Source organism: Vigna umbellata, chromosome 1 (genome assembly GCF_029865625.1).
Source record: "Vigna umbellata cultivar VRB3 chromosome 1, Vumbellata_1.0, whole genome shotgun sequence".
In the NCBI taxonomy this organism is placed as follows: Eukaryota; Viridiplantae; Streptophyta; class Magnoliopsida; order Fabales; family Fabaceae; genus Vigna; species Vigna umbellata.
The window spans coordinates 85,868,608-85,884,224 of record NC_142165.1 but is presented as its reverse complement, the minus strand read 5'-3'; the positions used below and the strand labels follow the sequence as shown (position 1 = coordinate 85,884,224).

Sequence of the window (15,617 nt, the reverse complement as noted above, 5' to 3'; positions counted from 1 at the left end):
TTTTAAAAAATCCTGAACATAACAATAAAAGTTGATTTTAAAAGGAATTAAGATCAATCCTATACTTAAAATCTCAAATAATAATTCTACTTAATAATGAACATCAAGAATACCTCTTAAAAAAATCATTTTTTTTATTTACTTCATTTAATAACCACTTCATCATCCTCTTATTTGAATTTCTCTCAAATCAAAATCTTTTGAAAAGATCAATTATCTTTTGATCTGATGTTGACCTTTTGAATTTTCCTTCTCCAAAATTTATCCTTTTTTGAAATATTCATAATATCACATATCTTATAACATATACTTAGTTAATGGTCTGAACTTCTATTAACAAACTCAAAAATACAAAAGACTAACATACTAAACGATTTTTTTTTTTATAAAAATACTAAAACAAAAAATATATAAATAAAACTACTCAATATTTCAACTTAAAACCTTTCTTCCACGACATAGTTTGATTTTTTAATGTGATTATTTTTTAAAAGGTAAATAAAAAAAATGAAGAAATACATTTTCTCAACCTCATAATAAAAAGAAATTAAAAAAAATTCTGTCAAATGCTCCTTTACTTACTTCAATGACAAGTATAATATTATTTTGTATTTAAACAAAAATTAGGAGTGAGTTACTTATAACAAAAGTAAATCTACATTTTACACTTAGAAACTCAGACGTGTTCATTTTTTTATTATAATAAAAGATAACAAAATTATTATTATTATTATTTAATTTTATAATTATAAGATCAAATATGAATGATTTTATAAATTGATTGTAAATAATTTTTATTTATTTTGTAGGTGGTTTTATAATTAAAAAATGATTAAGTTTAAAAAATGTCAAATAAAAAATATTAAATTTAAGGAAATAATTATTAAAGGATAAAATTGATAAAATATTAAGAAAAACAACAGCTGAGATTAAATCACGCTTAAAACAAATATATAAAATGTTTGTTTATAAAAATAACAAAAAATATAATTCTTAACATCTATCATACTCATCAAAGCTTTTCAAAAATCATGCTCACCAAAGGAAATCGATTCTAAACTAAAACAAGGTGGGGTGGATATATATTATAAAAATTTAAATTTAAATTGACTACGTCGTAGGGTTCTCCATAGTGTTAGCCTTGTAGCATGTAATTTCGTTCCACGCGTTTCAAATTACAATTATTCGGCGCCATTATAGCAGGGCCAATCGAAGTTTCCTGTTCAGTGCCCCAAGCGCGTTTGGACATTACGAATACAAACCTTTAGCATGGCCATCTTTATCTCGCTAGCATGTGGTGATTGACAAAGCTTCCAAACACGCCCTTAGTTTCAAAACACACGACGCACACTCCTCCTCCCTCCTCGTAACTTGGTCGCATTCTAATTATCAAGAACTGGTTAATTTGCATTCTTAATCTTCACTCTTCAACAAGGTGAACATTTTCTTTTCCTCTTTCTGCGTTTCATAAAGTGCGACAAAATTCTGAAACTTTATTTTTAATTCAACCTTGTTCTTTCATTCGAATGGACACTAGTTTGAGTAATTTTGATTGGATTTCTGCCTCTGTGAATCTTTAAAATTCCAGAAAAGTATTTGAAATTTACTTTGACGTTAAATTACTGGTCTTCCTTAATTTTTGAACAATTGTGTTTGTGTTGCGTACAGTGTGGTGGGAATGTCAATGATGATGGAGAAGGTAGAGTCTGGACAGAAGCTATACACGAAAATGCGGCTTTGGGAATTTCCGAATCAGTATGTGATTGAACCAACAGATGGATCTTCTTCGGGTTCTTATTTGTCAGTTAGTCGAAAAGATGGCTCCATCAAGCTCATTGGTTCGTTCTTACTCTGTTTTCGTTGATATTTTGCTCCCGTTTTTCATTTGTCATGTGCTCTCAGTATAACTGAGTGTTCGCTTTCTGTGTTTTTATTTTTTGTTTTCTACAGATGAGATTTCTGAAAGCAGTACCGTTCGAGTTCCTAAAATTTTCACAATTTATGGGGTGGCTGGGATGTTGCGGCTTTTGGAGGGTAAGTGAACGTTAGCCTTAGCAATAGCAGAGCCAAGGTGAATTGTGAATTTTTTTTTTCTTTTCTGATATTGTCTTAAATAAATAGTATATATGATGACCAAGTGTGATTAGTTGCTTTTGGTTCATTTACATCAACTAGAGTCAGTGCTCGAAGTCTCTGGTTTTTCTTCTTTGCCAGTGCTTTTGATTTTGATCATGATATTTATTTTGCATATATCTATTTTATATATACGAGGTGAAAATGAGTTTTTAAGTCTAACTCAACTCTACAAAATCGGTTTGTAAGGTGAGGTTTACACTTCACTTATATATTATAAATTGATTTTATCTCTACTTGACGTGAGACTTCCAACATACACCTTTCACACCGAGGTATAAATATCTCGTGTGTAAGAGTAGAAATTAATGGAGTGGTCCGATAGCGGTCCGACAACGGGTGAAAACAAAAATGCCACATATAACTTGTTAAGATAGGCTCTAACCATGACTCTAGTACCATGTTAAAAAGTGAATTTTTAAGCCTAACTCAATCCCATAAAATGGACTTATAAGATGATGTTTTTACCCACTTATAAACTATGACTTGGTCTCAGTAGATGTGACTTCCAACACTTTCTTGCATGGATGTATTCCTTTTCAATAGTAGACATCCATTTGACCATTTACTTTGGGTTGAACTTTAAATGCCTTAGGATCGTATTTGCTGGCTATAACCGGGCGTGAATGTGTTGGATCCTACTTGGGACATCCAATTTTCAAAGTTTCATCTCTAAAGGTTTTTCCATGTGATTGTTCCCAACGCAATATCCCTTCTGAACAACAGGTACCTGCTAGAGTTCCACTTGTATCGTTGATTTTATGTTAATAAGCAATTTGAAACTCATAATCGCTGTGTAATGTGTCAGAAGAAGACAGAGATCGATTTTTCTGGGATATTAAGAGTTGCTGAGAAGACTACGGGTCTGTTCTTCTCGTACGACGCCAATTTAACACTCAGGTGAACTTTTATTTGTTTTTATATTTTTAGCAAGCATCCAAATTTTCAGGGAATCAGACATTACTCTTAATTATTCTTAGGGAAATTATCTTCCGATTAGCAAGCGGGTGTGCAACCATGCAATCTTTTAACGTATTCAAATTTAAAAAGCATACCTTTATTTTTTGTAACACTAATTAGTATATTACAATTTTTTATCACGGAATTAAGGATAATCACATCAGGCTTTGTTGTTTAATGGCCGAAGTGTGTATTCGTGCATGCTTGAGGACATTCACGCTAAGTTTTGAAATGACTAATGAGAAGGAATTGAAGTGAGTGTAACTTTAAAATGTCTCTTTTAATAAACTTGTATTTTTCTTCGACTGATAATCTATATTTGGACTTAATCAATATATCATCGGTAATCTTCACTAAAAGGCTTCATTATATACAGTTGTAAATTACACCATTCTTAATTAGAAGTATTTGCTAGTACTTCAATTTAAATTGAAGGTTGTGGGCTGGTTCGTATAAGAAAAGAAAGTATGGGGTTGATGTTCCCTATTATTATCACCTTAATTAGAAGCCATAATCATAATTTATGATTAGTTTGTCATTCTCATCCTACCCAAAATTCATTTTATTGATACAAATGTACCCACAAATTCAAATATTACATTAAATTATCAATAAATGCATTCATACTTAAGAGGGAAAGATATATTTATTAATTGAACTTATTAATATTTAAATTACTTTTATTATAAATTTATTGACTATTATATTCACTCTTTTTAATTATCTAACGCTACATTTTAATATAAAGTATTTATACTGAGGGGAAATACTTAATATTGCAATTGAGATATCAATTTATTTTATTTAATAATTTTTAAATTAAAAGGCCTTGGTATGATGTTTTCGTTAATGCATACTATAATACATATAAACATTTATATATATGACATACATATCAAATTTCATCATATGAAATTAATTAAAATTGAAATCTCAAAGTACAGAAATCAAATTTAATTTCTTATAAGTGAATGACTATCGGGTGAAATCATAAGACACCGAATGCATTAAAAGTAAATTGACTTTGATAGATCTTGAAGGTGAGAAATGTTTACAATATAATCAGATGCATGATTAAAATATGACAAAGGGCAATTTAGGAGGCCTTAATTTTAATTCAATTTTTGTGGGTATCAATGTGATTTTTATTTTATTTTTTGTAATTTTTACTCTATGTAAGAATCTCATACTTTTATTAATCTTTTATTTGGAAGTTGCAAAAATATAAAAGAAAATTTTAAATTTTTATGACCCATATTCTTATTTTTTATGTTAGATTACCATACTTTATACTTTATTGGGGAGATCTTATAAGATTAATATTTTATAACTTGGTGTATAACCCCTGGGAGATGCTCTTATATTGGTTTCAAAAGAAAGATAATAATTCTCTTAAATAAACTCTCAAGTCTGAATTTAGTGAATTAAAAAAATATATAACTGGAAGTGAAGATCCTAAAAAAGTGGTTTATGAAGTTTTTCTATGTAGATTAATCATTTACAAAATCAATATACATCTATAATTCTATAATATGGTAAAAAAAATACATTATTAGAAAAACTTGTTATGTTTGTGATTGCAAGAAAAAAGTAATTGGAAAATTGTATTTATGATATGACTTAAATATTATGCGCTGCAGTACCCAAAGGCTAAATGACCTTGGTGACGAGTCTAGGTCGCTTCCCCTTTGGAGACAGGTAATATATTGCCTTTGTCTAGTCATTTGTTATAGAAGAATTTTACTACCCAAAATTGAAAAGTTTGAGCTTATCACTACCCTCAGCTCTTTCAATGTATATATGCAAACAATGCCACTGTGGTGATTCAATCTGATTTTCTATTTCGTTTCATATTTTCTATTTTTTGCTTATGTTACCAATGCTTTAACACAGGCAGAGCCTCGATTTCTATGGAATAATTATCTGTTGGAAGGGCTCATAGAGAACAAGGTAGGCTGTTTTAAACTTGTTCATACTTTTTTGGTTCCTTGATTGCTTATGCATTCGTATATTACTAACTAATTAATAATGTTTTAATTCTGTGCATGCAGCTTGACCCATACTTACTCCCTATCGTCCAAGGCAGTATCCTTTTCCCATCGCTATATATCTATTCCTTTACTCATTTTTTGACAAGTAATATTTGTTTGGGTAATTTGCTTTATTTTGACCAATTATAGTGTTATATGTCAATCATTAATTATTTCTTTTTAGGATTATCCTTAACAAATCATTAGGTTTTCATCACTTTGAATCTGCTATCGGGAAAGATATTATTGAAATCACGTTAATCGCTAGGAGATGCACGAGAAGAAATGGTATTTAATATGTTTTAATAAATTTGTATTTGTTTCTTCATTATCTATGCACTTACGAAGTTTTTGCTTGTGCTTTGTATAAGGTTGAATCAACCATGAACTCTCCCAAATCACAGTACACCAAGAACAGAAAAACATGGATGGAAAAAAAAAATAACACACTACAACCAAATGAGTGATAAGTGGAAAAGGATTTACCACTTTGAATATGGAAATTTGTTGATAAGAAACAAGGGTGATTATCTCACCCAAGACTAGTGTTCCTCACGATTACCAAATGCTAAAAAGTTCAATTTCATTTAAAGTTGTCTAAACGGCCTATTTACAAAAGTATTTAAAGAAAGAAGAAGCTTATGGTAGAAGCTTTCTTTAACTAGGCCTTGTTAAGACAACATATGCTTCCTAACTATGATTTGAGAAGCTTCTCTAATGAGTCAAATAAAAGCTCATTTACATATTCTGTGACAACCTAAACTATAATTCTTAGCATATTCGGCCAACTATTCGTAAGTTTGTATAATTATAAGTTAGCTACTTTTAACTAACAATTTAACTACCTCATATTTTCTACCAATGATATAAACTTCTCTCACAAGTTCAATCATGAGATAGTTACAATAGGGTTGTTAACTAACAACCTAACTAATCTTCTAGCTTCCATCATTAATTTGTCCAATACCAAAATGCTAAGTCTTATAAAGAATTTACGAAAAAGTAAAGCTAAAACTCGTCTCCAATGTTCGTTAGTGATGGAATTCACATTTCTAATCCTGTCTCTAGCATGCTTCCTTATCTTGAAAGTCTTTTCTTCTTTAGGTTTTCTTGGCCTCTATCATGTTCTTCTTAGGTCTCTACTAATTATTGTTCCTATTTGAAGATCCACTAGACAAACCAAAACCCCCCACAACACTGTTCTCTTACCAACCGTACCCATAGTCCTTCTTACAATCTTTCATCAACCAGATCTTTTGTGCCAAAGAGCCCTTTTTCATCAAGCTTATCTTTTGCAAAGTGTGTCCCAAGTGATGAAATTAAGGCATTAGAAGCAAACCATACTTGGTCTTTTGGTAACTTGGCCTCCTGGGAGACATTGTATCAGTAGTAGGGTGGGCTTATAAATTGGAAAATAAACCTGATTGATAAATATATAAATATAAAGCTCATTCGGTGGCCAAGGGATACATACAATAGGTAGGCTTTGTTTTTTCCTTTTCTTTTCTTAATTGATTTTTTTTTTTTTTTTGTGTGGAGGTTTATACAAAGGTTACTTTGTATAGACCATAGATTTATTTTGAGATCATACATCGCTCTATTCAACTTGCAGACCATATATTTATCTTAAGCTTCAACATGGAAAAATATTATTTACACCAAGTTGAAATATAGGCCATTTTTTACTAAGTTCAAGAGTGAGAATAATGTGAATCATGACAGGTATAATAATAGGAGATAATGTTCTGAAAATAATATTCAAACCTTTAATTAAATCTTTCTGCCACCAGTCTAGCCTCGTAATTGTTTATTGAGCTATCTCCATTTTCTTTGACTCTAAAATCCTTTTTGCTTCCAACGCAAATCCTGCTTGGAGATGAAGGAACAAGAGTCCAAGTAATATTTTTCTGTGAAGCAACAAACAATTTTAGGATAACCTATGAGGTAAACAACAATGGTGAGAGGATGATAAGGTTTAGGGAAGAGAGGTTTGACTAAGAAGAGAAAGACTCATTTCAACTATGTGTCAATGTTTTCTCTCCACATTACCACTTTGGCGATGAGTAATAAATGATGAATAATGCCTATCTTATTAAGTTAGCAAATAAATACATGAAATTCCCACCTCCTTCTCCCCAATAATGTGTTCATTAAATTGCAACTCAAACATGCTTTTGAACTGTTTAAAAACTTTTAAGGCATTAAATTTATTTTTAAGAAGATCTATATATCCATGTGAAAGATGAGTGGGCATCGAAAAAGGATTTGCAGTAACGAAAATTACCATGAGAATTAATGGGAGCATGTCTCCATAGGTCACTATATATCAATTCCAAAGGAGAGACATACTTATTTTGAGACAATTGGTAAAAAATGAGTTTTTCCCATGTAACATGCAAACCGAAAGGAAACTCAAACCTTATTAAAAAAGTTGATATTATATTGTTGAAAGACAAGACAAAGGACATTTGAACTAGGATGTCCTAATGTAAGATGCCAGTATATGGAAGAGTTGTTCATACAAGGAAAGTGGGACAAAATTTTAGCTGAGGGAAGAGACAGATTGCAAAATTGATAGAGCCCATAAGGACGACATGACCTTGAAGAAGAATTTCGATGGAGTCCAGATTTAACAAAATACTTGTTAAAATAAAACTAAAAAATGTACAGATTGTCACAAGAAAAATTGCTTTCACTAATGAGATTTTTGCTTATACGAGGGACATGTAATATATACTATGAAGAACTAATCAGACACGATTGCAATATGGTGTGGAAAACTTTGAGGAACACAGTGAAAATATTTTCAGACCTTGACCATAAAAATATCTTATCAAAACTTTTAAAAGAAGAACTTTGCTGAATGTTTTGAGCGTTTATTGTTACATGACAGAAAGCACCTAATTCAGAAAACCAGGTTGAGTTTGGTGTTGGATCAAAATCTACAATCATAGGCTGATGTTTTTTCCTTTAATATCGTTGCTGCTATTGTGGTTGCAACTGAGAGGAACCAGGTAAATGCCACTGATAAGGATTACCACGATTTTTTGGATAAGAATTCAACTATGATGAATTAGATTGATTCCACTGCCGAGACCAATTGGAACCTCCATTATTTGATAATTGATATTGGATATTAAACTTGTTCTAGCATGTTAATGTGTTGTGACCGTACTTGACACAAACCTAGCATTGAATACTTCTTTTGTCACCAGTTCGTTCTCGACCTACCCAAAGGACCACCACAATTGCCTTGGTTTCGAAATTTAGAATTAGATTTTGATAGTTAACATTTGAGTCTAAGTTCTGATTTATCAATTTAGCTTCTATAATATTCACAAAAGACGAATCGAAAAGGATGAGAGGTTGTACTTTTGATTTCTAAGTTCATAAGCAAGAATTGAATCTTCTCTTCCTCGCTTGAAATTTCACCAATACGACTTTCAACTAAAGAATAATATCATGAAATTATTTTGGTGAGCCTTCTAAAGTAGAACCAAGTGTTCACGATGATAAGTTGGATCTCGAACAGCAGAAAGTATCAATAAGTGCTTCTGATGCAAAGTAAGTACTCTTCAATTGTGGTATTTTCCAGTAATGAATGATGAAGTTCAAATTCATGTTATCTTGCCCAAGTGTGAGTTTGATGACAGAAATATGTATGTATTTTGTCCCATATTTCATGAGAGTAAACTGGTCCAAGAACACGATCAAGCATTGAACTCGATAATGACGATTGAAGCCATGCAAGAAGAAATTGCTTTTGCTTTTCCCAAGCCAGGTACTATTGATTGATGAAACTCTGATAACGATCACTTTTAGAAAGAATAAGCATCGGAATAGAAGGAGAAACAACAAACCGCTGAAAACGCGTTGATAATAGGTTCGGTTTGTTGTCAACATAGCAAAAAATTCTTCTCATAAAGCTTTTTAGTGATTTGATGGGAAAATGTGGCCGGAGAAGCCACCGGGATTGAAGGGGAAACCCCGTCAAGAATTGTGGCGAAAGCCAAGAAAAAGGATCAATGAGCTCTGGATACCATGATAAACACTGACGCTAATTTTATTAGTAAAGTAAGAACTAAAGTAATTTCCTCACAAATAACAGAAACCACAATTGCAACAGAGTGAACAACACTAACTTGGGATCTGATTATTTCACGGTTCTGTTGGTGAGATTGCCCAATTTAGATACTTTTTTTTTCATTGCAACACAGGCTGGGTTAAGTCGGCGATACCTATATTTCTGACTGGATAGGGTCCTTTTGTGTATCAAACATTTTTCCAGAATTTTGGGGTTTTAGATGAGTTTGGCATTGCAAGCCAAGAAGGATAACAGTGAAAGAGAGAAGGAAGAAACTTGTGACAGTGCAAGCCACGAGACTACACAGGCTCCCAAGGATTTCGGAGCTTGGATACAGCGTCAGAAGCAATTTTTTATAATTAGAACAGAAATTTCTCTTAAATAGAATGCCAAAGATCTAATTAAGGGATTCCTAAACTATTGAAATCATAGTTAACTTCAATGATTTATGGTTATATAAAATGAGGTAACTAACCTATTCTCATAATTAAAGCATTTACTTTTGTGTGTAATTCAGAATCAACACAAAATGTTTTAGGGTTAATATCTTATTCTGGTGTATTCTTAGGGATTCGAACACAACATTTAGCCATGGAAAGTTGACTTCAGCAAAGAAGATTAACTCAACTTCAGTTGACAGCCTTTATTGAACAAACAACCCTTTACCAAAAACCACATACAACCCCAAAGTTGTCATACATTTAATGCTAAAGATAAAATTAAAATAGACAATCTCTTTAGTCTAACATAATCTATAAACTATAAAATTTGTGTGAGAAAACTTCGTTGTCATCTGTGGCTGCTTAATGAAGCACGTGTCGTTGATATTGGTTACTAGGGTGCCATATTACAGATAACAGTTAATCTGTTATCGCCTAGTAGAGTACAAAAAACTCCCAATAGATTGTACTGAATTAGTGTCATTGATTGATTGGCTAATGACACAAACACAATCATTTCCTGAAAGGAACCCGAATGTGGAGAAGAGGAGCTGATCCTGATGGATATGTGGCTAATTTTGTGGAAACAGAGCAAATTATGAAGATCAATGGGTATACAGGATCAATTGTTCAGGTAACGCTTTGTACTATCATACTGCAATGCAATATAATGGTTTTCTAGATTTTTTTTAATTTATGATTCTATTTCAAATCATTAGGATCTATAGCTATTTTGAAATAGCTCTTTGATTAACATTAGCTCAATTATTAAATTGAACTTTTCTCACCAATTGTTACTTTACCTTGTATTAGATAAGAAAATTACCATTTTTTAAGTCCTATACCATATGTTTAGAAAATTATTCATTTACTTAGTTTTTTGGTCGAACTTCATTCCCTGTATGAATTACTGCTTGATGTTTCGTTTCAATGTATTGATAGTAAACTACATCAGAAGTTAGCTTTTCTCTCCAGAAGCAAATAAACAATTGTTATCTGAAAAAAGCAAATTAATTGTCAAATTTTGAAAAGTAAGCTTTGGTAGCTGCAGAAAATCATAATTGTATGCTTGGTAGCGAGTCATAATCCATGGTGAAATTTTGACTTGCTAAAATGACCTGTAATCATGCTTTTCATTTACATAAGTATCTAATTTGCTTATAATTTGCAGGTTCGTGGTTCAATTCCGCTGCCTTGGCAGCAAATTGTTGACTTAACATATAAACCGAAGTATGAATTACTGAACCATGAGGAAGCTGTAAGTTGTTATTTTATTGCTTTATTTCTTGAAGTTTTCATCTAATAAACTAAATGTATTTGACTATGGTTTCATTGTTTATTATGCAGCCCCGAGTTTTGGAGAGGCATTTCTTAGATTTAAGAAAAAAGTATGGGTCTGTGTTAGCTATTGACCTAGTTAACGAGGTGAATATTATTCCATTCCAAAAAACTTAAAAGGCTTATCTCATGAATGTCACAGATGATTCTCGGGTCTATAATTGGATGCTGAACCCTAAAAGTAACTATAGAAATTGCATACTGTCAAGAATATGGTACCGACCAAATACTATCATTCTATAATGTATAATGCTGTGCATGTCCTAAGAATATCGTGTTAATAAGGATGGATTTATGTATCACCATGCATCTATTTGAGTGTATTTTCTTCTCTACGTGGTTTCTTAATAGCACGGAGGAGAAGGTCGGCTATGCGAAAAATATGGAAAGACAATGCAACATGTATCTGGTAATGATGTCAGGTAGGAGTCTCTTTCACTTATATATATATATATATATATATACACACACACAGAGACACATATATATCTGTTTTTGGAATTGGTGCAAACCCTTTTTACTTTTTTGTAGATATCTGCATTTCGATTTCCATCACGTTTGCGGGCACATCCATTTTGATCGTCTTTCAATCCTTTATGATCAAATATCTGATTTTATTGAGAGAAATGGGTATGATATTTTATTATTTAAGTTTTTAATCATTTAGATATAAAATTGTCTCATATTCAATGATTTGATTTGCATTCATTGCCTGCTATGCCCAAGTAGACCTCAACATTTATAGTTTTACTATGTTGCATAATGTAATTTGTTGTCTGGCTGCAGACTCTCTTTCCTTTCTATGTTTGTAATCAATTTTTACTCGGCATTATTTGAAGGGTTCCAGAATTTTGATCCCTCGTTACTATTCTGTTTTGAAATTGTAGATACCTTCTATTGAATGAAAAGGGAGAGAAAATGAAGGAGCAACTTGGGGTTGTGAGAACCAATTGTATTGATTGTCTAGACCGTACAAATGTTACTCAGGTCGGTTGGTCTATGCGATGCAAGTTTTTTAAACGCTTAATTCCTTCTGTATTATCAGTTTGGACTTGCTGCTTAGTATCAAATAAAAAGCTCAGCATTATCTATTTTTACCAATGTGTGCATTTGTTGCATGATTTTCCCACTTAATAATGTTCTTACTCATATGCAGAGCATGATAGGCAGAAATATGCTAGAATTCCAGCTTAGAAGAATTGGGATCTTTGGTGCCGAGGAAACCATTAGTTCACATCCAAATCTAGATGACAGCTATAAGATCTGTACGTGTATTGCTAATTTTCAAGTTACATAAATTTTTCTCCTGTTTAGATTGTTTCATAGGATTTCTAACCTAGTTTCTCTTCTGACTGACTCTATTATCAGTGTGGGCTAATCATGGGGATGATATAAGTACTCAATATACAGGCACTCCTGCTCTCAAAGGAGACTTTGTCCGGTATTTCCCGTCAATTTTTCCATCACTTTCCTTGTTCATCACACGTAATTACATTAGCATAGGGATAATTTCAAAAATGGTGTAACAATTTCTTATAATTTTCAATCGTGACGCTCCTAAGTTTAAAATTTAACCTTGTGCCACCTCCTCATTAAGTTTTGTTTGGATTCAGATTTGGGCATCGCACAATGCAGGGGATAGTAAATGATGGTGTGAATGCTCTTATGCGCTATTATTTGAATAACTTCTGTGATGGAACAAAGCAGGTCTCTCTATCTTATCTCATATGTGCATGCTGTCATTACTTATTAACATACGAACGTACGTTGTATGTCTGGTCCTTCATATGTTTGAATTTTCTCTTTTATCCTCTTTTAGAAATTCAAGTAGAGTTAAAAGTTTCATATTTAGTAGAAATAATAAAAAAGATAAGTAATCATAAATGTACAGTGTTTTTGTTAAAAATAGTATTCTTATATGATTTTATCAAGGTTCACATATCTCTCCCATGGTAGACAATTCTTATTTTTCACGTAGTTGTGATCATATCATGAAACTTTGTTCATCAGTTATTGATCCTGTTCATGACTTCTTCTTTTTAATGTAAAGGATGCAATTGATCTCTTACAAGGGCATTTCATAGTTTCTGCCAACCGAGAACATAGTCCTTCTCAGAATCAAGGCATTGAAGCTATTGCTGTAAGTTCAATTTCTAGACTATATCTTTTTGGTTTTAGAAAAGTTATCAGAAATTTAATATAAATCAATGTTTACTTCTCTTTTAAATATGGCTAAATTCATTCCTATTATACTTTTATGAGTTGGGATTTGTTTTGATTGGGATGGAAATAAAAAGGGAAAGAAAGGAACGAAGAGAAGAGAAACTGAAGTTGTTTAAATTGAAACAAAAGAAGAATAGAAAGTCAAGGAAAAAGAATGGAAAGTTTTATTGAATTTGATTAATTTGAACAAAAAAATTAAATTAATTAAATAATTTAATAAGTTATAAAAATATTCTTGATATAAAAATTGAAAATGACTAATTATAAAATAATTAATTTACAAAATTGAAAATAATATTTAAATTTATTTTGTCAATAACATTACATAAAATTATATAGATCCAAAGGATAAATAAATTTTTAATACAGTTTTATACTTTTGTAGAAATTTAATTTATTTTATTCATATTTATTTTAAAAGCAAACATACTCAAAATCATGGGTTAAATATGTTTTTAGTCCCTAAACTATTGACCGTTTCTGGTTTTCGTCCCTCTTTCAAAGTAAGGTACAATTTGGTCCTCATTCTTTCCGAAAACGTTCGTTTTAGTCCTCAAAAACTAACACCGTTTAAAAATTTGGTCCTCATTTAGCAACAAAATGAGGACTAAAATCAAAATTCCGAGGACTAAAACGAACGTTTCGAAAAGAATGAGGACCAAATTGTACCTTACTTTGAAAGAGGGACGAAAACCAGAAACGGCCAATAGTTTAGGGACTAAAAACATATTTAACCCCAAAATCATTAATATTTAATGATTTCGTAGAACATTAAGTTCCAAAATTATTGAAACTAGTCATTGGTTAAAAGATATTTGATTTCTATATGCTTCATTCATCCTTGGAAGATTGGACATAAAGTCTATTTGATTATTACAAATTACTATCATATAGAGAATCCTAGTGCAGCCTTTTTTCTGATTTTTAACATTCTCTGATGTTTTTTCTTTATTCAAATGTTCCTTCTCTATTTGGTGCTCTCTTTTTCTTTTCGAGTTTTTGGCGGATTTTTGGCTCTCCACCTTAAGTTCATGTTATTCCTTATATTCATTACTTGATGTGATTTGCATTTTAAAATTTGAACATTTATTTGTTTATCATTGCAGTCATTTCCTCTGGCTTTGGGTCTGGTTTTGACTGGCTTTTTTTTCACACTCATGTCGTTGACGCAAGGTGAATTAACTGTATACTGTTGAGAAATCTATGCCTTCTAGTTGAGAAACTTATTTTAATGAAACTAATTGCATATATCTGACATAGCTTTCAAGTGACGATCTTTAATTAACTTGTGCAGTCAGATATGATTTTAAGCACTTGTTCTTCTCACTTGTGTGGGCAAGCATTAGTGTTGGTATAGCAGCATTTGTGAAGGCCAATGGTCGCGTTTTCTGCAACAGACCTCGCCTACACAAGCCCCGGTGTTGACTCCATACACAGATCACTGTTTGCAATTAACAATCCTCAACTGCACGAATCTTTGCACTTCAATGTCCCTTGCACACTTCTTATGATATACTTATTCTATTATTATACTAATTTTGTAGTTATTATAGCTTCCAAAATTGATTCATATCCCATTACAGTGGTTTATGCTTTTTTGCCAGTTCTTGCTCTGGCTTCCTCTTTGTATATGCATGTTTTATTTCTGTCTTGTATAAGATTAAAGCACCTCAAGTTATCGGAAATTCATATTCATTTTATTCTTATTGTATGCTTTCAAGAGAATACGTTCCTTTCAAACTGCTTTGTTTCATTGCTGTATCTTCTGCAGACACTTTGTTAGGAACCGAGAATTGACAAAAGAAAAACAAAATAAAATGAGGAAACTCGGTTTTTCAAGATTTCTTTCACAAAAGATTTCTCCTTTCAAAAGAGTCAACCCCTCAATTTACAATCACAAAAAATCTGAATCTCTTCTATCAGCCTTTTTCCAACCATTTATATTCAATTACCCTCCTAACTAACTAATTAATATTTCTAAATACCATAAAAAATCCTTAAAAGTTGGTATATATGAATGAGAGAGAATGACTATTTTTTCCTTTTCTTCTTTTCAAAAACATGTTTATCTCTTATCAGCAAAGGAGGAAAGGTAGTGTTGGAAGTCACTAATTCTGTTAGGTGTCAAATGTTCCAAATGGTGTGGGAATAGGAGGAGCACAAGGAAAAAAATAACCCATTCATACCTTAGGACTACGCGTGATCTAATAGACTCTCCTCATGCTGCTCGTTTTCAAACTTTAGAATCTGGATTGACCACCCTAAGCACAGTGGGAACTACCTCACAATCATTGAACCGCCAGTGTCAAATGCTTCTGTTCCACTGTTTTAAATCTGTAATGTTAAACTTGATTTTTGGAACCAACTTCTCGGTTCCAAGTCCTTGTGGGTAATTATAGTGCAATAAAT

The 15,617-nt window shown here is 31.8% G+C and overlaps 1 protein-coding gene across 2 annotated transcripts; it reads left to right on the top strand.

The window, feature by feature from the left end:
• The first annotated feature begins 1,678 nt into the window (after positions 1-1,678).
• Positions 1,679-14,914, top strand: LOC124821423 (phosphoinositide phosphatase SAC7-like). 2 transcript variants are annotated; one of them, XM_088104569.1, is made up of 20 exons: positions 1,679-1,838; positions 1,951-2,034; positions 2,729-2,859; positions 2,945-3,033; positions 4,734-4,791; positions 4,987-5,043; positions 5,145-5,178; positions 5,331-5,411; positions 10,175-10,281; positions 10,819-10,905; positions 10,995-11,072; positions 11,337-11,407; positions 11,517-11,615; positions 11,873-11,972; positions 12,142-12,250; positions 12,354-12,426; positions 12,599-12,692; positions 13,036-13,125; positions 14,315-14,381; positions 14,503-14,914. In XM_088104569.1, the coding sequence occupies exons 1-20, from the start codon at positions 1,679-1,681 to the stop codon at positions 14,631-14,633; spliced, it is 1,800 nt and encodes a 599-aa protein (XP_087960695.1). In that variant the 3' UTR covers positions 14,634-14,914. The 2 variants fall into 2 exon arrangements, with proteins under 2 accessions (XP_087960695.1, XP_047149251.2); XM_047293295.2 differs by having other exon boundaries at positions 2,942-3,033.
• Positions 14,915-15,617: the final 703 nt, after the last annotated feature.